Source organism: Oryza brachyantha, chromosome 2, assembly GCF_000231095.2.
Source record: "Oryza brachyantha chromosome 2, ObraRS2, whole genome shotgun sequence".
Classification (NCBI taxonomy): domain Eukaryota; kingdom Viridiplantae; phylum Streptophyta; class Magnoliopsida; order Poales; family Poaceae; genus Oryza; species Oryza brachyantha.
In genome coordinates this window covers 4,108,067-4,131,835 of record NC_023164.2, presented here as the reverse complement: position 1 = coordinate 4,131,835, position 23,769 = coordinate 4,108,067, and the positions used below count along the sequence as shown (strand labels likewise).

Here is a 23,769-nt window from a genome sequence, read left to right as displayed (position 1 = left end):
TTGTCACTATTAAGATTAGATGTTAATAGATTTGTCACTCGCTGTCTATTACATGTGGACCCTTACGTGTCTATGACACATGAGTCCAGTGATAAATTTATTATCACCACCCGTAAGAGTGCCAAAAAAAATTAATTATTCCCTATCCTATTAATATAGGAGCATTTTATGAGAATATCTTAAGGGACTTTTACTATACTACTACTACTACTATACGAGCTTTTTAAAGAGAATAACTAATATACGCGTATGATGAGCACAACAGTTGGTACCGTAATAATAATACGCATCCGTTCCAGTTAAAACTTAAAACTGTTTTTGACGTGTGGTAATAGCAGTGGAAGCGTAAAACAAATCGTCCCCTGCCTCCCCTCACGTGCTGTCCTCGGTCACTGCTCGTGGGCCCCACTTAGCAGTGGCCACGGCCACGTCCTTCCTATTTATTGCAGCCTCTCTTCTTCTTCTTCCTCCTCCTCCTCGCCTCGTCTGCTCCGCTGTTTCATCTGCGAGAAGAGAAGAGAAGAGGAGAGACTGAGAGGAGAGGAGGAGGAGGAGGAGGAGGCGGCAATGGCTCAGGCGCAGCTGCGGTCGTTCGTGGAGGTGGCGCCCGGGTCGCACTTCCCCATCCAGAACCTCCCCTTCGGGGTCTTCCGCCGCGGGGGTGAGCAGCCGCCGCGCCCGGCCGTCGCCATCGGGGACTTCGCGCTCGACCTCGCCGCGGCCTCCGAAGCGGGGCTCTTCGATGGGCCCCTGCTCTCCGGCTCCCCCTGCTTCCGCCAGGTGCGTGCGTGCCTACCTGCCTACCTACCTACCCGCCCCTATGCTGGTGTCGCGGTTGGTGGTGAATTTGTGATGAGCTGAGCTTGTGTTAGCCTTAGCTTAGCAACGCCGATTTGGGATTGGAGATTTGGGGGAGATTGGTCTCGATGTGGTTTTGGTGTTACAAGTAGTAGTCGTATTGTGGGTGTGTTGGTGTTGGCGAGCGATGTGATTTGATCGATTTGGTGGTGGTTGGTGTGCGCGCAGGAAACGCTCAACATGTTCCTGGGGATGGGGCGGCCGGCATGGAAGGAGGCGCGCGCCACTCTACACAAGATCCTCTCAGGTTCTTCCTTCTCCTCGGCCCACTTCAAACTTCCAGTCTACTTATACTATGCTGTTATTAGTAGCAATGTACAATGAGTAGCGCGGCTTCTGCCCCAAATTCTGATGCTGATTAGAAATTGTAACCATAATGGTGTTGTTAGTACTACGTTATGCGAATGTATGATGATGCAACCAAGTTTAAATGGGGTGCCTATAGTTGTTATGATTATGTCAGAGCAAAAGGTTAGAGATCCTGGAGTTGACTATATATTTTTTTTCTTTTGTTCTCTTGTCTTTGCAGCTGATGAGCCGATTTTGCGTGACAATGAGGCTTTGAGGAAGAAATGCCTTGTTCCCATGGTGAGCTTGATCAGCTACTCTTTTCTTCTCAGGACAAAAAAAAGGGTGACTATTGATGACATTGCTAACTTCTCTTTTTTGATCATTTAGAGCGATATAGAGATGCTTCTACCAATCACAGTAGGAGACTACACCGACTTCTTTTGTTCTGTGCACCATGCAAGGAATTGTGGGTTTATCTTTCGTGGACCACAGACACCAATCAATCCAAATTGGTAAAATATTTTTCTTAGCCATGCCTTATGTTGAGACTCAGGGTTGTACTTTGTCACTAATCTACAATGTCTGTTCGCTTCTTTATCAGGTTTCATCTTCCAATAGCTTATCATGGTCGTGCATCCTCTGTAATCATATCTGGAACAGACATCGTTCGACCCAAGTACGCATTCCATAAAGCCAAATAGTTATCAAATTTTTATCAGATTTCTAGATGGTTTTATGGCTGTCTGAATACTCGAATTTAGTTTCACATAACCTCGTGTCTATTTTGATTAATAATTGCTCTCAGTGTCATCTTTTTAAAAATAATTCACTGTATTTTGTGATTTTTGCTGCATGTTGTGATGTATTTTAGATTGATTGTACATGTATTGATGTATATGGTACATCAACATTTTATCTTTGTTGTAATATCTAATTGATGTAGAAAATATGTTAATAATGTCATGTTTCTCTTCTTTTTAGAGGACAAGGCCATCCAACAGGAGATTCTAAACCTTATTTTGGTCCTTCTAAGAAGCTTGATTTTGAACTTGAGATGGTTAGCTTCTTTCAAACCTCTTGTCCCAGTACATGTTTGTTATTTTTGAGTTACTGTCATTGATATAAATTCTGTCCATATGCAATTAGTTATAGATATTGTCATTTTCCCTGGATTAAGTATACCATAACACTTGTTGGTTTGTTGCTTTCAGGCAGCCATTGTTGGACCAGGGAATAAATTGGGCAAACCTATTGATATTAATGATGCTGAAGAGCATATCTTTGGCCTAATGATAATGAACGATTGGAGTGGTAGGTATCCTTTACGGTTTAGTTTAAATTAATTGCATTTTATTGTTAAACTGAGTACTGTATAATATTGCAGCCAGAGATATTCAAGCTTGGGAAACTATACCTCTTGGACCTTTCCTTGGGAAAAGCTTCAGTAAGACACTTGATGCTTTCTCAGTTTATTGTTTTACCATGTTCAGTACTGCTTCTATTTCAAAATATAGTGCATATTTTGTTTTGTTAGGACAAATGTTTGACCCAAGGTTACTTTATTAGGGTATAGTTTTATGACATGATATTGATATTGTTAGATTCGTATTTGAGAGTACTTTCTTATGATTATATTTCTCTTGTCACATTAGTGATAAATGGAGGGGTAATAGACCACTTTCTGTTCAAAAGTTTAAGTTCTGTACAAATATTGCTTGTTTCTGCCAAAAAGAATTGTAACATTGTTTTTTTTTCCTTTGGCCTGCGTTACCTGAGTGAAATCTTCCATGATTTCAGCAATGAAATGTGCTTTTTTTTCCTGCCAGCTAACATGGTTCCTTTCTATTTGTGATTTTTAGGTACAACAGTATCACCTTGGATCGTTACTCTGGATGCCCTAAAGCCTTTTACCTGTGATGCTCCTAAGCAGGTGAGCAAGCTTGTATACTATAGTTAACCTTTTTTTTTCCTTTGCTAATCAACATTTTGTTGTTCTATGGATAACTTTTTTTTTTGCATTGCAGGAACCTGAACCTTTACCTTACTTAGCTGAAAAGAACCACGTAAACTACGATATTCCTCTTGAAGTAGGATTTTCTCGTGCCATTCCACTTTTCTATTACTAACTACTCGTATTTGATCGAAAAATAAACTGATGATTATTTTACTTTTATAAGGTTTGGATTAAGCCCAAGGAGCAAAGTGAACCATCAATGGTCGCAAAGAGTAACTTCAAACATCTGTAAGGATGTTGCTTGTCTGTCGATTGCCGTTTCATTACCGTGTGAATTTGTGAACTTTTGGCCTTACTGTAACTAAATTTTCCAGGTATTGGACTTTAACGCAGCAGCTAGCGCACCACACAGTTAACGGGTGCAATCTGAGACCAGGGGATATGTTTGCAACTGGCACACTAAGTGGACCTGTATGGAATAAACTATTTCAAATATCAGTACAATCCTAAACATGCTAATCTACAAGTTATAATCCATTTTTATAACTGGACATCTGCGTTCTTGCAGGAGCCAGAATCTTTGGGATGTTTGCTGGAGCTAACATGGAACGGGCAGAAGGAGATACCAGTTGGAAACTCAACCCGCAAGTTCCTGGAAGATGGGGATGAGGTCATCTTGACAGCATGTTGCAAGGTACAGTAATCTCATCCATCTTGATCAACTAAATTTATAGATCTCTTTTCTTCTCAAGAAAGATCCCCTTGAAGATGCCATGCTCCATCTTGATGCCACATGTTTTTTTACAGGGTGATGGCTACAACGTTGGATTCGGAACATGCACTGGGAAGGTTCTGCCTGCACTTCCATGATCCCAGATAGAGGATAAGCCTTGTTCCAGTAATCTCTTAAGAAAGCATGCAGTGTGGCAATGTACTTATTTAGTGTTTAGCGATGGTAAATAATGAGTGCGTCCCTGATGTTCTTCCGTGACAATAAAAACTGATTTGAAGTCGTAGTTCGTTTCAATGAGTTGGGCATGCTTTGCTTGATCTGGAAATCGACGTCCCAGATGTAATGCTGGCCATATGATCGAACGGTCCAGAACGGTGCTGCCGAAATTAGTTTGGAGGTGAGCTGGTGAAGCATGCTGCACAGATTACATGTCTATGCTGGTACAATGCAGCAAACTATCTGGTAAAATCAAAACCAAACCTAATTTCTGACAAATTTTTTGTCGTATGAACCAGTCCAAGTCAGAAGAGAAGTTCATATATTCCAAACGAAGAAAACAAAACGTCAAAAAGAATAAATGGAGAAAAGAAACTATGGTACAGATTACAACTAATTAAGTCGGATTAAAAAAAAGAGCAACCAATCAATTAGATTAATAAAAAATAATAATGGGTTAAGGTGAGGAAAGTCAGAGGCAGGAGAGTGGCTTGGCGACGTTGGTGGCCTTGCCGTGGACGTTGTGGCAGACGGCGATGGTGGTGTTGCCCTTGCCGGCGAACTTGACGTCGACGTTCTGCAGCTGCACGCCCTGGCAGGGGAGGTTGTTGGCGCAGTTGAGGGTGACGGCCTCCGGCGTTGCGGAGGTGCCGGCGATGTTCTTGAAGACGATGTCGGTGACGGCGACCTTGGAGTGGCCGGACTTGGAGCAGATGTTGTTGGGGCAGTACTTCTGGTCGATGATGATGGGGTAGCTGACGTTGTCCATGGTGACGCCGTCGTAGACGAAGCGGGTGGCGCGGAGCTCCGACTTGGAGTCCTCGTAGGACTTGATGCGGAGGCCGTTGGTGGTGCCGCGGAGCGTGCAGTTGGAGACGACGACGTCCTCGACGTCCTTCTCGTCCTTGTAGCGGCCGAGGCTGCCGACGCTGATGCCGTGGCCGGGGCCGCAGCGGACGCCGTGGACGCGGACGGTCCGGGTGCCGGGGCCGATGGAGATGCAGTCGTCGCCGGTGGCGATGGTGGTGGCGCGGATGGTGACGTTGGTGGAGTCGCCGATGTGGATGCCGTCGGTGTTGGGGCTGTCGCCGGGCGCCGTGATGGTCACCTTGTCCACCACCACGTTCTTGCTCTGGAAGATGTTCATGTGGAAGAACTTGCTGTTCAGCAGCGTCACCCCGCGGATCGTCACGTTCGTCGAGAAGTCCAGCACCAGGCTCTGCCCACCCACCGTCCACCGTTAGTCACGGACAAAAAATTATCAAAATTTAAAATATTAGATTAGTATATGATATACGAGCAATTTTATAGTACTTCCGTACCAGGAGTTGTCACTTTTTCTATGTAAATATTGTACCTTAGGTACTGGGAGGTATTAAATTTTATATTAAAATTCTGGTAACTCTTGGTATCTACTTAAAGACTATAAAATTGCTCATGATATATTACTTAAAGTAACACGTTTGATTGTCTGTCGCATTAGTGACAAGAAAGACGAGAAAGTTGATGAAAACACGGAAATGGATTTTAATCTCAAACGAATGTTCCCTCTTTTTTACGAGATCAAATAGTTATGAAAAGGTTTCAAAAACTTTGAGAAGACGGATTAGTATGTAACATGGAAAGTACCACTGTCGATTGTCTACCGCTGTTCCAAAAACAAATACTGATCTGCCGGTTTAAAAACCAGCATGGGTGGTTCTTGAACAGACAGTGATATTCGTTAGTGTCATTATCAATTGTACACTGCTCCAGTTATCTACTGTATGCTTCAAAAACCAATACTATCAGTTCTTAAACCGACAATGACACTATTGTCGTTTCTTCGCTGGTTAAAAACTAGTAGGCTCCGTGTATTGATAAAATGTTTGAAAATTTTAATTTCATCAATCAAATCCGGTAATTTTTATTGGATGATAATTTAAAGGCATGCATGCAAGTCAAAAATCTAATACACGCCTTTCCCATGACCCCCACGTGCATTGTAGGTGTGTTTGAGAGAAAAATAAAAAATCAAACATTTGATCAATAGCAAAAGTAAAACTGGTAATGTAACTCTATTTTAGAATGTTAAATTTTTTAGTATTATCTAAATTTATATAAATACTAATAATAATATATATAAATGTATATTGATCAATAATTACCATACGAAATGCAGAGAGTAAGTTTTGGTGACAGTGAGAGAGGAGGGGATATGAGACACGGGAGGGTACGTACATTGGGGAGGACCTTGCAGTTGTAGGATTTGTGGCACTCGTTGTGGCTCCACACGAGGGGGCCCTGCCCGTCGATGGTGCCGTGGCCGTTGATGGCGAAGTTGTTGACGTGCATGATCTCGATCCAGTTCGTCTTGTACGCGTTGAGGTCGGCGGTGCCGAGCAGGTTGCCGTCGAGCCGGATGATGATGTCGCTGGTGCACGGCCCGGCGAGGAGCAGCGCGCCGGTGAGGTAGTTCCCCGGCGGGATCACGATCTTCTGCGTCCCCGTCGCCCTGCACGCGTGCGTCCACGCCTGCAGGATGAACCTGGTGCTGTCGCTCTTCCCGTCGCCCTTCGCCCCGAGCTGCGCGATGTCCAGCGACCCCTCCGGCGTCGACGGCGTCGCCCCCGGCGTCGCCGCCGCCTGGGACGCCATCAACGCCAGCGCCGCCGCCGCCACGACGGCGGCGGCCAGCGCCGTGCTCCTCCTCCTCCTCCCCGTCCCGGCGGGAACCATCTCGGTCTTGGCTTCTTCTCTTCCTGGAGGGACGGGCGGCGATCTGAGGTGGCGCGCGCGTCGGTGGATGGAGACGGCGAGGCCGGCGTGCTCCTCGCCGGCTTATATACGGCGGAGGCGAGGAGGGGAGCGAGCGGACGATGACGCGGGTCGCGCGGTTTTCTGCTATTTTTGGCGCGAACCAACGACGGAGCGCTTGCGTGCCTACCGGTCATTTCTTTGCACTCCAGCCGTGCGTGCCATCTCGACGAATTTCACATGATTTTGAACCAGAAAATGTGTTGAATTCACGTGTTCCAATCATGGCTCCTACAATTTTGGCACGAAGGCCACTATTTAGAGCATATTAATTTCACTGGATTTTCCGAGGAATCGGCTCAATTTCCGTGAAAAATATAAGAAATTCCTGGGATCCAAAGGAATCGACGGTGTTCGCAAGGAAAAGGGGTGTTTAGAAATATGATCAATCTACATATTTTCAAACGAAAAATAAATTATAAATAAAACTCTATATATATATATTTATTTATTTATTTAACGATCTAAAAGTTAAGACTAAAAATAAACTTCGATGAAAACCTTTAAAATCAACTTTAAATTTAAGGTTGAAAATTTAAACTTTAGCTTATAGCTTATAAGTACAAGTAAAAAGAGGAGATGCAAAACTCTCTAGCTTCTCTGGTCAAAGATTTGGTGCTTGGTGCTTGTTCGAAACACACTTCAGCAATGGCTATCACTACAGCAAAATGTGTGTGCAATGCAATGACGCACAGTTCACCTAGTCCACTGCTGCCTGCAAATGTCGTTAATACCAATGTAGCACCTGTTACTTACCAAGTTACCGGGAGTGGATTTTAAACCCTCGAGAAATATCTTCTCGTTTATTGCATACTATCTAAATATCTAAATAGTTATCAATAAAATATATAACTACATAAATATGTAAGTTCAAATATAACTTCTATAATATATAATACATAGAAAAATAACAAATATAACTGTGACTATACGTATACTATTCAGAGTTTAATTTTTTATTTTTAGTATGAATTGTAAAAGTTATATTTAAACTTGTATGTTTGTGTAGTGATATATCTTATATTAATCTATCTTTATAATTTTTTTTAAATTTTTTTATAACTATTTAGATAGCATACAAGAGACGAGAGGACATCCCCTCGAGGGATCAGAATACTTTCTCCCGAGTTACCAGATAACACTATCCATTTCAAATGTATATTAGCCCCCCAGATTATTAAAGAATCAATCAGAGAAAAAAGTCCAAAATGGAAAGAAAAAAAAAAAGTCCCAAAGCATGACTACTGTACAGAAATCAGTCAGGAGGGGCCATGCAAACAAGGCGTTTGCGTCATGGTTCAGTTCAGTTCAGACTTCAGTCAACACAGCAAGACCAAACACTTCGTCAGTCTTGAGCTCCTCACACCAAGTCCGGGTCATTCTTGGGTCCAGCTACCTCCTCGACCTGCAATGGCTTCCTGTAGAGCTGGAGCAGCAGTGACGAGCAGACGACGCTCACCGAGGAGGCAGCCATGCAGGCCCCGGCGAGCCAGGGCGGCAGCCGGATGCCGGTGAACGGGAAGAGGACGCCGGCGGCGACCGGCATGCCCAGCACGTTGTAGCCCAGAGCCCAGACGTAGTTGAGCCTGATCCTCGAGAGGGTCTTCCTGGAGAGATCAATGGCAGTGATCACGTCCTCGAGGCTGCTCCTCATCAGGACAATGTCCGCGGCTTCGATGGCGACGTCGGTGCCGGCTCCAATGGCCAAGCCTACGTCTGCAGCGGCTAGAGCCGGCGAGTCGTTTATCCCGTCGCCGACCATGGCCACCGTCATCCCTTTCATCTGTGAACAAAATGATGCGATGTAAGTTGAAATACTGATGGTAAAATTTGATCTATTCTAATACTACCTCCGTTTCCGTTTCATATTGTAAGACTTTTTAGCTTTGTCTAAATTCATCCTTCGATGAATATATATAATTTATATATATGTCTAGATTCATTAACATTTATATGAATCTAAGAAGGCTATAGGTCTTAAATAGAGTGAGTAACATTAATTTTTGCTGGAAGCAAAAAAAAAAAGATTGTACCTGCAAGTCTTTGATCTTTTCAGCTTTACCAACTGGATCGATCTCAGCGAATACTGTGCTGATCCCAACTTCTTTTGCTATGGATTTAGCTGTAGCCCAATTGTCACCCGTCACCATGATACTTGAGATCCCCATTGAGGTAAGGTATGAAATGGCACGGCCTGCCTCAGGTTTCAGAGGATCTGACACAGAAAGAGCACCGCATATGGTTCTATCGATGGCTACAAGCACACAGGTCCTGGCAAGCTCTTCGGTTTCGGACATGTATCCCTCCACGTCAGAGGTTACTGGAACTTCAAACTCTTGCATGAGCCTTTTGTTTCCAACCAGCACCAGCTTGCCTTCAACGTTGGCACTCACCCCTGCCCCTGGATGGACTTCAAAGTCCTTAGACTCCATCATATGGTCACTGTGAGATCCATATTGCTCCCTGAGCTTCTTTGTGTACTCAACAATAGCCTTTGATAGAGGATGCTCACTGTTTGCCTGGAAATGGTAGAATAAAATTAATAGATAAACCCACAAAAGAAGCCAAGGTTTATAAGTATTCTAACTGTCTAAGAAGCCAACCTCAGCACCAGCAGCCAAATCACACAGTTCTAGAAGTGGCGTCTTGGAGAACACCTTTGTTTGAACAACGGAAGGCTTACCAATCGTCAGTGTTCCGGTTTTATCAAATATGATAGCTTTAACCTTCAGTCAGAGAAATATAAGCATAGTTTAGTGGGGCAATATAAAGCATTAGAATGCATATGAAGCAAGAAAACCAATTCTTCTGAAAGGAAGCGAAGAAGAAAAACTTATACAAGTATACGACATAGAAAAAAAATCATCTAACAGTTACCTTGTGAGCTTTCTCAAGTGCATTGCCACCTTTAATAAGAACACCTTGAGAAGCACCTTTTCCAGTCGCAACCATAACAGCAGTCGGTGTAGCCAGTCCAAGAGCACACGGGCACGCAACAACAAGAACAGATATTCCAAACTGCAAAGCAAGCTCAAAGCAATCCATTGCCTTTGGAATCCACTTTCGAGGGTATATGTGGAATAGCCCAGCTATGAACCAGCCAAGCCATGTAAGAAATGCAGCCACCACAACCTTAAAATGACAAAGAATGATATTAGATGAAGAAACAAACAAAAAACTCACATATAGCATGCATGAGAAGCATCAGAAGTTTGGAACATTTGCAAGTATCAATCAGCCAATCAGGGTAACATTTCTCACAAGTAACATATTGTTTACTGCAGAGAAGTGATCAGATTTGTAAGGAGCAAGATTAAACCTGCTAATAAACCAAACTCATTAAATAAATTTGATCTATGAATGGCAGGTTCAAGACAGTTTCCAGATGAATGCTGACTGGATCTAGAATAGATACCTAGAAATTATAAGGGCAGGAAAATTTTCCAGTGGAATGACTATCAACTAGTTAGGCAAGTTGGATGTAGCAAACTAGCAGTGTTACAAATTTGTAAACGAGGTGTTGTGGACGCATTCATGGGAAGAACTTATGAGTGCCCGCAGGAAGATGAAGTTGACGGCATCCATGAGCGGCTAAGTCAGCAGTTATCTAATTAGCTCAGAGTTGTTAATTAGATAAGTTATGTTTTAAGATAAAGTTCAAGTTGGTTAATTAGATAACATATGCTTAGAGAAAAAGTTGGTTTGTTAGCAAGAAGTTTGTGATCTGCATCTCTATATAAGATCAGTCAAGTATTTTGTAATCAAGGAAGAAATTAGTATTCCATCTAAAGGTTGCTCAGAGCCTCTTGTAGGGAACCGAGTGCGCTAGTATCCCTCATCCATAACCTAGCCATATCAGAAGGCGCAGAGATAGCAAGAAGGGAATTTGCAGGGCAAAACAAAAGTAAACTTACAGTTGGAACGAAAAACCGTGAAATTTTGTCTGCCAACTTCTGCACTGGAGCCCTTGCTAGTTGGGCAGCTTCAACTAACTGAACTATCTGTGACAGAGCCGTTTCTGACCCAACATGAGTGACCTTGACAATTATGCAACCATTGTCATTTACAGTACCACCAATAACCTGTAAAAAACAAGCCAATTTAAGTGTCATCAGAACAACAGTTCATGAGACTAAACAAATAGTCAGAACAAGAAAAATGACAACCTTGTCTCCTGGTTTCTTCGAAATGGGTCTTGCTTCACCAGTTATCATACTTTCATTCACATGGCTTTGGCCTTTGATGACAACACCATCAACAGGAACTTTTTCTCCAGGGACAATCTTAATGACATCATTTCTCTGAAGTAACTGGGTGCTGATCTCTGTTTCTGAAATGACATTTCCATCTTTGTCCAAAGTAAGGAGACATGCTGTTTCTGGTGCAAGTTCTGTCAACTTTGACAAAGCATCTGATGTCCTTCCTTTTGCCACCACCTCCAGATATTTCCCAAGCAAAATAAAAGATATCAACATAGCACTAGTTTCAAAAAATTCCTGTCCTTCAAACGAGTCTGATGTTAGTGCCTTCAGAACTATATACACAGAATAGAAGTATGCAGCATTTGTCCCCAAAGCAACAAGCACGTCCATGTTCGAGTATCCTCGTTTTAGTGCATGATAAGCTCCAACATAAAATCTGGAAGTACAATAAAACAGTGTGAATTACAATGTGCAGTTCGTAGTGCACGTGTGCAATGAAGGAAAGAAACAAAAGAAAAAAAAACATTATATTTAGGCTAAATACAAGAAACATAACACTTTAGATAGAAACAAGAAACAAGATCAAGTAAGAAGTTGTTGGAGAGATGGGACTGTACCTCCAACCAATTATGAACTGGACCGGAGAACACAGCAACCACCGCAATAGCATGCCTATCGTCATGTTGTTGCAGACTTTATAAAACAACCAATCCCCAGAAGGAGAAAGCATTGGAAGAACCATGGAGAACAGGAATACAGGTATAGAAAACAGGCAACTCCAAAGAAATTGATTCCTGTAGTTCCTGATTTCATGATGGCGTTCTGCCTCTCTTTGCTTTGGTGGTGAGTACAAGCTGGCGCTGAAGTATTTAGGGGGCTGCGCAGCATCCTGAATGCACTGAATAAGTAATCGTGGGCCAGTGACATCAGGATCATATGCAACTATTATCGTCTGTCCAACTGTGTCGCACTCAACATTATTCACCCCTTCTACAGATTCCAGTACGGACTGAATGAGTTTGATGTCTTCAGGGGAACTCACACCCTCAAGTTTTAGGTGGACTTTGTTCACATCATCCCCAGAACTAATGAGATCAGCTCCAAATCCAGCATCTTCAATAGCCTCAATTATGAGATCACGGCTTGTGATATTTGGATCAAAGTGGACTTTAGCTTCCTCTAGCGCAAGGCCCACTGCAGCCTTCTTCACTCCAGGTACCATCTGAAGTGCTCTCTCAACAGATTCCGAGCAGCTTGTACATGCCATTCCTTTTATCCGAAGTCTGCACACAGCAATTTCCTGTTCTTGAAGTTCATCAACCTCGAAATTGAGACCTTCAATAGCTTCTTTTATGGTTATTGCCTGGAAGCATAACAATGTGAACTTAGAACATGTGAAAAATAATGCCAAAGTTTAACATATTCTGTCGTTACTTCATGACTGTAACTTGAAGTAGACACGAATTTAGTGAACTGAAAGTGCGTTCTTGAAGAGAGAAATTACCAGTTCACGTACTTATCACTTCCTCCGTTTCATATTATAAGATGTTGACTTTTTCTAAAGTCAAATTTTTTAAAGTTTAACCAAATTTATGTAGAAATATAGCAATATCTACGACACTAAAGTAGCTTCATTAAATAGAACAAAAAATATATTGTGAGACAATTTGTTTTATGTTGAAAATGGCACTATATTTTTCTATAATTGTGTCAAACTTAAAGAAGTTTGACCTTGAAAAAGTCAAAACATTTCACAATAGATGATTGGCCCAGACCTGACAAAAGATGATTGTTAAGGTAGTCACTGTTGGTAGTACTTAGGCATAAATGACCAATACAAAGCTGAGATGAAATTTGACATCCTAATCACCCAAATCACGACATACAGGATAAAATTCAGCTCCTCAAATTCAAAATCAGCTTATTGCTTATATTAAACACATGCAGAGTGGCCCAAATAGTCTCCTAGTCCAATAGAGAATTGGCCGAGAACAACTTGAACAAAGACAACACATAAGAAGCTACCATATGCATTTAATTAAAAATCCTATTTTGCCTCCAATTGATGACAAACTCCCAAAATTCTCACTGTCATGTTGTAAATCTAATGCAGTAAGGACAATAACGTCAGCTCAAAGGAAATCTTACATCGGTTTCCTCTGGTCTGTACTGGACAACGGCTTGGCCCTGAAGCACCGAAACCGAGATGCTCTCGACTCCCTTGAGGCCTGCCACCACCGTCTCTATCGACACGGCACATGAAGCACACGAGATCCCTCGGACATTGAACATGACCTTCCTCGTCTTCCTCTCCTTCCGCGGTGACGCCCCGGCAGGAGAAGCACCGGAGCCCCCATCCACGGGGAGGAGTGGATCTTTGAGATGGTTCTCTCCATTCTGCTCCATCTCTGTACCAGTAACAGCCACAAACCATCATAAATTTCAGATTTTTCATCTTCTCATGTACATGTTACTCTCTCCGTTTCATATTACAAGACTTTCTAGGTCTGTCTAGATTCATCTATGTATCAATGTATATGTTTTGTATATGTGTCTAGCCATCTAGATTTATTGGCGCACAACTGAATCTAGCCAGAAAGTCTTACAGTATAGAACAGAGGGAATAGTACATTTTACAGCCAATTGGTAAGTCATAATAGTAGTTACTCATAAGTCATAACCCAGCATAAACTTCTTTGTTGCAAGTACAGCTTGAACTATGAACTCAGTACAGATAATTATGAACTCAAGTACAGGTGACACAAAAAAAAGTATATTTTCCTGGTAACCACTAACCGGAGCATCCTACCCCAAATTGCTAGTTAACTAACATATACTAAAGTACGGATCGCTTTGGTACATTCTAGGTGCAGGTGATAGCGTTGAACCAAATTTTTTAACCACCACTTGCACTAAACGCGCGAAAAAATAAAAATCACCAACCCAACACCCGCGCGACAACGACAGCAAACGTTTCATCAATTTGACGAACCACACACAAACAAAACAAATCCCGCGCGAACTCGGAGGATAGAAGAAGAAGTAAAAGAGGGGGAAAAAAGCAGCGTCCGCAGCAACTCCGCGTACGCGTTTCGTCTCCACGAGCAGCGCGCCACCACCAACACGACTCAACAAAGCCCACGGAATGAGGGGCGGGAACGGGAAAAGGACATCAAAACCAATCTGGAACAGCACACAGAGAGAGAGAGCAGCGAGGCGGCAGCGGCTTTACCTCGGCCGCCGGCGATCGCGGCGGCGGGGCGGAGTGGAGCGGGATTCTGGGGCTCTGCCTCTCCGGTGTCTCGCGCACGCGTGGGGGAGGGGAGGGGGAGGGCCTCGTCGTCTCGTCTGGGGATCGAGGCGGCGGCGGCGGCGGCGGCGAGGCGAGGCGGCGAGGTGGTGGGCGGGGAGGGAGGCGTGAAGCAGGGGCGGCGCGGGGGAGGAGGTCACGTTGGGTTTGCGTTTATATTATTATGGTTTTTGGAAATTTGGGTGTGATATGGCGTGGGATTCGGCGGCTTTTCGCTTTGGTCCGCTCGAATTTTATAATCTTTTTTAGCGTTATTTGATTGAGTTTGAGTTCGGTTTGGTTTTGGGCTCCCTCTCCATCTGTCGTAGTGGCGCCGATGTGCGCTCGCTTTCTCCGCTTCCTGTTTATCCTTTTTCGTTATTCTCGTTTTCCCCCTCGTTCTTACAAAATTTCTCATATATGCCCCCCTGGATGGTGCAACGTAGTGCTCTCGGTTTCTAAAGTTTGATGTCTGCGTTTGATTATTTCTAATATCTATATAGTATCTACTATAAATATTAGTAGTGGTGTTTCCCCATCTCCTTGTTTTTTTTTCTTTTATCTATATTCTATTTTAAAAAGAAAAAATAATGATGGATTTCATATATTAACTGTTTTCGCTAACTCTACTTATTATGTGTCACACCCGGAGTTCTATCCCAAGCCTAAATTTGTAAAAGAAATTCATAAAAAAATTCGTAAATAATAATTGGCTTAATAAAATCAGGAAAATCCCTCTAAAGAAATTAATTTAATTAAATCGAGGTTCACAAATTGATTAACTGGATTTAAACTCAAATTGAAGAACTATAAAATTTGGCCAACAAATCAACTTAAAATTCGGCAAAAGTGCGGCTTTCTCTGTTTCCCTCCTTTTCCTTTCTTTTTCCCTCCTTCTCAAATTGGGCCGAAGTCCAATTTGCCTCCTCTTTCTTTTCTTTTTCCTTTTTCTTTTTCCTCTCCTCCTTCCTGGGCTGGCCCAGCCGAGTCGGCCCATCTCCCCGCGCCGGCCGCCCCTTTCTCTCGCGTGCGCCTCCTCCCTCCCTCCTGGGCCGCCGCTCGGCCCAGCTCGCCCGCGCCACGCCGAAGTCCGCGCCGCCTCCCCACTGCATCCGAGCCGGACGACGCGCCGCCGCCGCAACGACCGCCGCAACTGCCGCCGCCGAGACCGCGTCGTGGCCGACACGGACTCCGCAATCGCCGTCCCGCTGCCACTTTTCGCCTCACCCGTGCACCGCCACTTCCTTGCCGCCGTCGACCAATCTCGCCGTCGGCCGTCGGACGTCGCCGCCTACCCGCGTCACCACCTCTGCCTCGGCTTCGCCGGCTTTCTGCCATCTTCACCGCCGCCGGTGGGACACCAGAGCGCCCATGTCGCCTTCTTGCCCTCTCCGCCGTTGCGTCCGACCTCGTCGCCCGCGCGCCGCCATTCGCGTCTCGGCCGTCGTCGCCACCTCTGCTCCGTTCGCCGTCACCCGGCCCTCCTCCTCGCCGACTTGCTGCCGTCCTTCGTCGCCGTCGGTGAGCCCTTCCCTCCTCTCTCCCTCTCTTTTTCCGTCGCTGCCGGGTCTCCTCGCACCCGCGCCGTCGTCGGGTGTCGTGCGCTGCCGACGCTCGCCGCTGCTTCTCCGCCCGACGTCGCTGTCGCCGCGCGGTCGCCAAGCCGTCGCTGCCGGTCCCCGCCGTCGTCTCTCCCTCCCACGCGCTGTTGCCGTCGCCCACGGCTCCATGCGCCGCCGCCCGTCACCTTGCGCCGGCCGTCGCCGTCGCCGTCATCGCCCTCCCGCCGCCGGCCGTCGCCGTCACTGCTCGTCGTCGCCCGCCGGTCGCCGCCGTCGGCCGAGCACCCCTCTCTCCGCTCCCCTGCTCTCTCACTCTGACAAAAAGGGCCCACCCACCAGTCACCGACCGCCTCTCCCCTCTCGCTCCCTCTCACGCTGACCGGCGGGTCCCACTCGCCAGTTGCTGGCCACCGCCCCTTTCCCTCTGTCCTCCTCGGGCCCGCGTGTCAGCCCCTCCTTCCCTCTCTCTCTCACCGACAGGTGGCCCCCACCTGTCAACCGAGGCGCCGCCCTCCCTCTCTCCTCGCTGACGTCAGCAGCCCTATTAATTACGCAATAATTGATTTAAGATTTTTCTGTTTAGCTAAAAAACCCAGAAAACTTGTAAAATTTATATCTAATTCGTCTAGTCTCCGTTTAGGTCCATCTAAATTTTATTAAATTCATAAAATTGTCAAGAATCCATTAAAAATACTTTCTTTTACTGTTTCAGTAGAGTTTGTGCCTGTTTTATTTATTTTTGTGTTTTGTCGCTTAGATTCGGACCCCACCGAAGAGTCGGTTTACTTCGAGATCGTCGCCGAAGTACCCCAGGGGCCAGAGCAAGGCAAGTGCCACTCATCTTTGATCATATTGAACCTATTATTGCAAATTCCCCGCTTTATTTATTCAAATATGCATTGTTTTAATTAAAGTATTTACTGTATTTATTTCTCGGGTAATCATTATTATTATGCTGTTGATTATCCAGCTTTATTCATGCTAGACCAGGGGTAACTTGACTAGAGTTAGGCCTAGATTAATGCTTAGTCGTGCTTAGATCAAGTAGCTCATGAGATCATTTAATAATCATGTTTAGCTCAGAATAGTTGTAATAATGATTCATTACCCGGTACGGGTTAATGACAACTAAAATATTGATAATGATGGGCTGTGGGTGCATGGTTTTGAGAGTCGCACACATGGCAATTAAGGACCGGTTCACGGGAAACCCTGGAAGTAATTAAGTGCTAACCACATGCCGAATGGGTAAGGTGGGATCTGGAGCATGGCTTCGAACTATTTAACGTACCAAGACAAGGGTAGGCGTGATGGAGTATGGACGGACAATCGTGGTGTAACGAAAGCCTCTGCTGCTTTCGGATCTACCAAGGCACAAGAGGGGACTGCCCGACTTGGTGTAAAGGAGGGGGTGAAACCTGAAGTGCGGTGCGATTAAATAGGGAGAGTTATGCGACGGGTCCTATCACGGTCTCCTTTTCGGTATGCCATGGTGGTATGTCGGCGCACGTTCAAGTGTAGTGGAGTCGTGTCTTGTGGGTACAGTAGTACACCTCTGATCAGAGTATAATCTATTCGAATAGTCGTGTCCACGGTTACGGGCAGACTCCCAGCTTCACTGTGATTAGTATACCTTTAATGACCTGGGTAAACTGGTTTTCACTTGGGACTACTGCAATATGGTGTAACGTTGAGTAGTGGTTGGGCATGTCGCAACGTGGTATAACGTTGGACAGTGTTGTGGTATTTTACAACTGTTATTTACTTATCCTTTAATGTATTTAATTACCTTTATTCAGTTTAATCTCTGTTTTTTTATTTTAAATGCTGCTTTATTGCAACTAACCCTAGCATGTCCTTGATGATCCTTATGCATCATTTATTACCCTCTTTTCCGTGCTACTTGTTGAGTACGGTGGTTTGTATTCAGCCTTGCCCAATTTCTTCCTCCAAAGTTAGAAGTGGAATTCGATGGAGGTGACTCTCAGGAATGAGCTGGTCTGCCGTCGAAGCTTTGCCTGTGGACTGGAGCCGTACCCGCTTGAGCTAGTCTACCTTTCTTTTCGCTGCATTTTCGTTAGAATAAGTGTTATTTTCAGTTGTTTCTAAGAACGATGGTTATGTAATCAACATTGTCTTTTTGTGTACCCTGGCTAGTCCTGGACAGGGATTTTAATACACAATTAAGTTCAGAAATTCGTGTGAGGAATTTCTAGGCGTGACATTATGAGAAGAAAAGAATCGTTAGATTAATAGACCCACATGTCAATAACACATATATGCAACAATTAAGATATGACATATACAAAAAATAATATTAATAACATGTTATGATATTTTTTAAATTAAATCTCGTTGCAACGCACGGACAATGTGCTATTACTTTAAAGAGTGAAGTGCACCAACGGTCTCTAAACTTGTGTGCATGTGTCATTTAGGTCCATGAACTCTCAAAATGTATTTTTGAGTCTCCGAACTTGTCCGGAGGTGTCATATAGGTCCAAATGGGCTCTGACCCACTTCAATCGCTGACGTGGCATGCCACGGTGGTGCCTACAAAAAGGGAGAGAAAAGAATAAGGAGAGAGATACTGACATGTGGGATACACATAGCCCCACCAACATGTAGGCATCACCGTGGCATGCTACGGTAGCGGATGGAGCGGGTCGGAGCCCGTTTGAACCTATATGACACCTCCAAACAAGTTTGGGGACCCAAAAATGCATTTTAAGAGGTACCTAGATGACACATGCACACAAGTTTAAGGACCTCTGATGCACTTTACTCTACTTTAAATGTCTCTAGTGGTAGTGGGTGGTGGCAGTGAATCTGTCACTGTATTGCTTTCTATATATATATATATTAATTAGCTCTTGTGTTTTTCTGATATTATGAAATAATTTGTATTTGGTTCAAACAAATGATGTGATCATAGTCGATCAAAAAATCTATGATATTTTGAAATATATTCTCATAGTGTATATTTTGCTAGTTCAAAATAATTTACATAATTGGTATTTATTTTATTTTAGTTTGTTTTATTATCGTAGAAACTTTATACATGACTTATAATTTTGCATATTACTTCGTAGTAAAAAATGAATAAGATAAATGGCCAAACAAATGTTTAATAGTTAAAGGCGTCACAGGTTAGAAAACAAAGGGAGTATGATCATCGAGGTACACTCGATAAACTGTGAAAAAAATGAAGCAATAGTAATAAATAGAAGGGAAATTTAGAAATAATAACAATTTAACAGCCAACATAAAAATAGATTATTTCATCAAACAAAGTATTTCTTACAAAAAAAAATAAAACATGGCTTGTTGATGTGCTGCTCCACTGCTTTGGCCATGTCAACATGCACCAGCACCACATAAAAATTGACACATTCGTACAAATTTTCATGTAGATGAGAACGAGTGTGCTTAACAAAAGCTCATTCTTTTTATCCCCCACATTCTACAATGGCCTACACAAGTATAGGTGTGGTGTCCAGTCATATCATATGATGATAAGCACAATAAGCATAACACCTCTTCAAGAAGTGGTGATGCCTTATGTAAAAGGAAAGGTGGTGATGGTACAAAATTGGAGGGGCCGGAGATCTCTAGATGCTTAATTATGGATAATCTCAAGAAGATAATTATGAATAATCTCCAAAGTAAAAAAAAATCGACAACGTTGGATATTGGAGTTGGCTCTAGCATCATGAGAAAAATGATTGGCATTACCATGCGATAGCAGTAAACCAGTATAGGACTATGCGCTACTTCCTCCGTTCAAAAATATTGCTATCTATAATGGAATTTGACATATTATAGGACTAAAATTCTGGACATACTCTTTATCTAGATTTATATAAATCTAGAATGGGTCAAAATCCATCCAAGGTAGGTATAATTTGGAAAGTATCTTAGAGAGTTTAAAAGTAGAGCCAATTATTAGCTATAAGGTTAACATGTATAATAGGTTACTTACATGGCTGGACTACACATGATTAAAGGGATATTATGATTGTTTGTTAAGAGAATAAGAGAACGTAGCTAAAAAAATTAAATAAAGAATAATTATGATTGATCGAGATGACGAGGTATGTGGGAAAATAGCTCAGTTTTGAGACAAATGAGGTGGGGTAGAAATAACTTAATTTTGGGATGAAATGAGTATTAACTTTAAAACTTGAAAAGATGATATATATTTTTAAAGTAACTTTTCTATAAAAGTTTAACACATCGTTTAGCCGTTTACCAAATATGTACGAAAAACAAATAAAGGTGTTTTGATTGGTACCAAGAGATACGAAACGTAGCCATAGTGCATCAAGGGAGGCACTCTAGGTTAAAATTTGGAACTTTTTAAAGTGACAATCTCGAGCACACACATATGTGGATGAGGATAGCTTATTGTTACCGTTGCACGATAGCTGTAGTTGACAAGTAGACCCTACACTCCATAGACGATAGACTCATGTGTTAATTAGTATAGTTGTTGTATAGTGACATGCATCCCACATAGGTGCAGGGCGAGACTTTTAGCGTCTCAGCATTTTTTACCTTGTGATCCTTTTAAAATAATTATTTCATAAATAAATCCTTAGAAAAAATTGACTCATAAATACACCATTTTCTCGGCGCTAACAATAGTAGTGTCACTACCCTCAGCCCTCTAGCCTATGGTTAGGGGGCTCACCTTCTTCCTCCACTAGCCCCCTCCTCTTCTTCATCTCTCTCTTTTGCCCTCTCATCTCAACTTCTCCTACGTGGATCCAATGTGGGTATGATGGCTAGAACAAGGGTTTACCTTACTGCTCCATGCTCTGAAGCTGTTGCCTTAAAGAGCGTGGTTAAGGATGGTTTTTCACCATGATAATCATAGTTATCACGATAGCCGCAATTAAGAAATCATCGATTTCATTTACCATAGATAAAACCCCTCGGATACTTGATCCGACCCTATGTTCGGCGTGAAAGAGGTGGTTGTTATAGATCTATTTGCACATATACACTCAAATGGATCATCAAATGGATCAAAGCATAAAATAAGTAATTTTGCAAATAGATTCTCGGTACCGATCCTCTTCGTGCTAATAATCCGTAGAGGCGAGGGTACGAATGCTAGTATCGTTTGCTTTGGAGTAAAAAGAAAGTTCATTTACAAATTTAGTTCCTTTACAAATCTTCAAAGATCTAAAATAAGGTTCATGGAAGGGCTAAAGCAAGACGACGAAAATACTGTCCATGCAGCGCTCCCACCCAGTGCGGCCGCGCGCGCGTGGGCGTGGTGGGGCTGACCGACCGACCGACCGACCGAGGTGCGGGGTGCGGGTGCGAGTGCGACGCGACGTTTTCCACTTTTTTTCCCTAGCAGCAGGAGGAATGGCTCGGCGGCTCGCCTGCGCGGTTCCAGCGAAATGGGCCTGTGGCTTCTTCCCTTTTTGCGCTGCTGCTGTGGGGTTTTGTCCGCCTGCGCCGTCCGTTGGTTGGTTGCACGGGTTGGCACGCACGGCGACGTGCGGGCGGGTGCGGCCAGGCCACCAAAAACGCCCAAAAAGCGGGAGCGCCTCCCGATGCCACCGCAAAACAGAGCGTCAGTACATACTTGTGGGAATTGTGGACAACTAACATTTGCAGTGCCATAAATACACGTGAATGCCAATTTTGGTAGCGTCTGAGCTTCATGTACTATCCAAAGATTGGACACTTATTATAAATAATAAACATTGACTATTAATAAAACACATTTATAATTTTGGACTAATTCACGAGACGAATCTAATGAGCCTAATTAATACATGATTAATCTATGTGATGCTACAGTAAACATACTCTAACTATTGATTAATTAGACTTAAAAAATTCGTCTCACGGATTACCCCTTATTTATAAAATTGGTTTTTCTATTGGTCTATATTTAATACTTTAAATTAGTATCCAAACATCCGATGTGACATGGGGCTAAAAAGTTTAGCCCCATCTAAACAACCCTTATTGGGGGCTATAGGGTCTTTCGTAGATTCAAGTTAATAGTATTAGAGCATCACCAACAACTCATTTATCTCATCATCTTTTCTAAAAATAGAGGATGAAGACCACAAATTGAGCTCTAACAGAACGGCTATTGTATCATCTATTTTTAGATGTCATCCATATTAGGAGAAAGAACCTTCATATTTAGATGATCTCTCTCCATCCTCCAAAGAAATATAGAGAATGTCATATATAGATAATCTAGTAGAGTACAAAGAGATATGAAGGATGAAACTGGTTTAGATGATCATCTAAATGAAGATATAGATGGCCAAATTTAGATGAGCTGTTGATGATGCTCTTATGGAATCATATAGTTTCACCTATAGAGATCGTATTTATAAAACATGCCAAAATAAATAGCAAGTATAGGTTATATGCCAAATATATATTAGGTAACAAACCTATATTTGTAACTGGTTGACAACTAAAAACCCAAAACAAACATTTTACCTCTTCGTGTATCCAAATACACAAATCCGAACATATTAGACGGTAATGTATACTTTCCAGCATTCTGATCTTTGTTAGGTTTTATAATCTTCACACAGACATAAAAAACTCAACCTAACATTTTGAATTTATGATGGTGATGAGCACACAGATCTTCCTACTAGGACACCAAACAATCTCCATCAGCATAGGCATGAGGGTTTGATTTATGTCCTTTCAAGGGAAGGCTATCAAGACTTGTCAATGCTTGATGCTGTGTGACCTTCAGAATTTGCATAGCACAGTATCACAAGGATCATTTTCAGCAAACAACTTCCAAGCACTAGGGTCATAATTCCTAGTCACACCCCACAAAACTACTTGCCTTTTGCCCCCCTTCACCTTTATCCATGGCTTTAGAGGATAGGGGCAAAAACCAACAAAGCTGTGGCAAAAGCCCCAATGTCTCTTATCCTCAGCATATTCAAAGCTGTTGGCTTAACTGATTCCCATCAAAAAGTTCTTTACTTTGTGAAAGAAAAACCAATTCCCATGAAAAATCATCCCATGTCCCAGGCAATTCAAACCATGTGCTACAGGAACAATATTTTTCCTAAGAATTATGTAAGAGGTGAACATGTTTCAGGTTCACGTGGAAAAGGAAACAGTGGCGGAGCCAACTCATGGGCAGGTCGGGTGTCCGTCTGGGCTCCGTCATCGACGTTTCTATGTATTTATGTTACAATATATATAATAAATTATATATTGCTAGCGCAGACACATCTAGTCGCCCAACCTATAAGATGTCACTGGCTCCGTTGCTGAAAGGAAAACCATCCATATGAGTATATTTTTTTAATAATTTTGTCCAAGCTTTTGATGTAAATATGTTTCAAATCGTTGTCGAACTGTAATGGTGCCAATTGTCAAAAGGGTGAAATTTGGCATGCCCAATAGCCAATAAGTCCAAACACAAGGTCTGGATTCGTAGTAGTTATTGTCATTCGTACCGTAGCCACCACGGTGAAATTTGGCATGTTTTTTACTTTGTACTTTTGTCCAAACTTTTGGCTTCACCATACACAACATTATCGCCATGGAAATTCTTCATTCGGCAAATACTATCTACCGATACTAAAGAGTCAGACTTTTTTTTGTCAAGAGACAGGAGTGACAGTGACAAAAGGGTTTTGGAAGAAATTAAAGTAAGTCACCATGGGCTGAAATGCAGTTGAATTTTTTCATATGCTCAAAAAAAATTCAAACAAGTTTGGGCTATAAATGGGCTCAAACTCCCAACCATGATGATTTCACACCAAAACCTACAGTACGAAAACTATGGGTTTTACTCCATTATTTGGGCCAAAATTGCTCTGCAAATTTTGCTCTGTTGGGCTTTCAGTTGA

General features: G+C 42.9%; 3 protein-coding genes across 3 annotated transcripts; 1 reads left to right on the top strand and 2 right to left on the bottom strand.

Moving 5' to 3' along the window:
* Positions 1 to 441: 441 nt before the first annotated feature.
* LOC102703837 (fumarylacetoacetase) lies at positions 442 to 4,161 on the top strand. The gene is made up of 14 exons (XM_006646961.2): positions 442 to 780; positions 1,027 to 1,105; positions 1,388 to 1,446; positions 1,537 to 1,661; positions 1,751 to 1,825; positions 2,131 to 2,206; positions 2,361 to 2,460; positions 2,534 to 2,593; positions 3,009 to 3,079; positions 3,174 to 3,236; positions 3,327 to 3,391; positions 3,478 to 3,574; positions 3,672 to 3,797; positions 3,911 to 4,161. The coding sequence occupies exons 1-14, from the start codon at positions 568 to 570 to the stop codon at positions 3,971 to 3,973; spliced, it is 1,272 nt and encodes a 423-aa protein (XP_006647024.1). The 5' UTR covers positions 442 to 567; the 3' UTR covers positions 3,974 to 4,161.
* Positions 4,162 to 4,209: 48 nt separating this feature from the next.
* LOC102703551 (exopolygalacturonase-like) lies at positions 4,210 to 6,796 on the bottom strand. Its single transcript, XM_015833941.2, has 2 exons — positions 6,273 to 6,796; positions 4,210 to 5,271 (listed from the first exon to the last, which is right to left on the bottom strand). Exons 1-2 carry the CDS (start codon positions 6,768 to 6,770, stop codon positions 4,525 to 4,527), a joined length of 1,245 nt encoding a protein of 414 aa, XP_015689427.2. The 5' UTR covers positions 6,771 to 6,796; the 3' UTR covers positions 4,210 to 4,524.
* Positions 6,797 to 8,057: 1,261 nt separating this feature from the next.
* Positions 8,058 to 13,458, bottom strand: LOC102703276 (copper-transporting ATPase HMA4). The gene is made up of 8 exons (XM_006646959.2): positions 13,199 to 13,458; positions 11,668 to 12,413; positions 11,015 to 11,486; positions 10,763 to 10,930; positions 9,726 to 9,980; positions 9,452 to 9,574; positions 8,882 to 9,367; positions 8,058 to 8,631 (listed from the first exon to the last, which is right to left on the bottom strand). Exons 1-8 carry the CDS (start codon positions 13,454 to 13,456, stop codon positions 8,209 to 8,211), a joined length of 2,931 nt encoding a protein of 976 aa, XP_006647022.1. The 5' UTR covers positions 13,457 to 13,458; the 3' UTR covers positions 8,058 to 8,208.
* Between the last annotated feature and the right edge of the window lie 10,311 nt (positions 13,459 to 23,769).

Excerpts from the sequence above, each read along its gene's own strand:
- LOC102703837 (XM_006646961.2), top strand. The coding sequence starts at position 568 with ATGGCTCAGGCGCAGCTGCGGTCGTTCGTGGAGGTGGCGCCCGGGTCG. Across the intron at positions 1,106-1,387 it reads TCTACACAAGATCCTCTCAG|CTGATGAGCCGATTTTGCGT; the intron begins GTTCTTCCTTCT and ends TTGTCTTTGCAG. Across the intron at positions 2,207-2,360 it reads TTGATTTTGAACTTGAGATG|GCAGCCATTGTTGGACCAGG; the intron begins GTTAGCTTCTTT and ends TGTTGCTTTCAG.
- LOC102703276 (XM_006646959.2), bottom strand. The coding sequence starts at position 13,456 with ATGGAGCAGAATGGAGAGAACCATCTCAAAGATCCACTCCTCCCCGTG. Across the intron at positions 12,414-13,198 it reads ACAGACCAGAGGAAACCGAT|GCAATAACCATAAAAGAAGC; the intron begins GTAAGATTTCCT and ends TTATGCTTCCAG. Across the intron at positions 9,981-10,762 it reads CACGGTTTTTCGTTCCAACT|GTTGTGGTGGCTGCATTTCT; the intron begins GTAAGTTTACTT and ends TGTCATTTTAAG.
- LOC102703551 (XM_015833941.2), bottom strand. The coding sequence starts at position 6,770 with ATGGTTCCCGCCGGGACGGGGAGGAGGAGGAGGAGCACGGCGCTGGCC. Across the intron at positions 5,272-6,272 it reads ACTGCAAGGTCCTCCCCAAT|AGCCTGGTGCTGGACTTCTC; the intron begins GTACGTACCCTC and ends GTGGGTGGGCAG.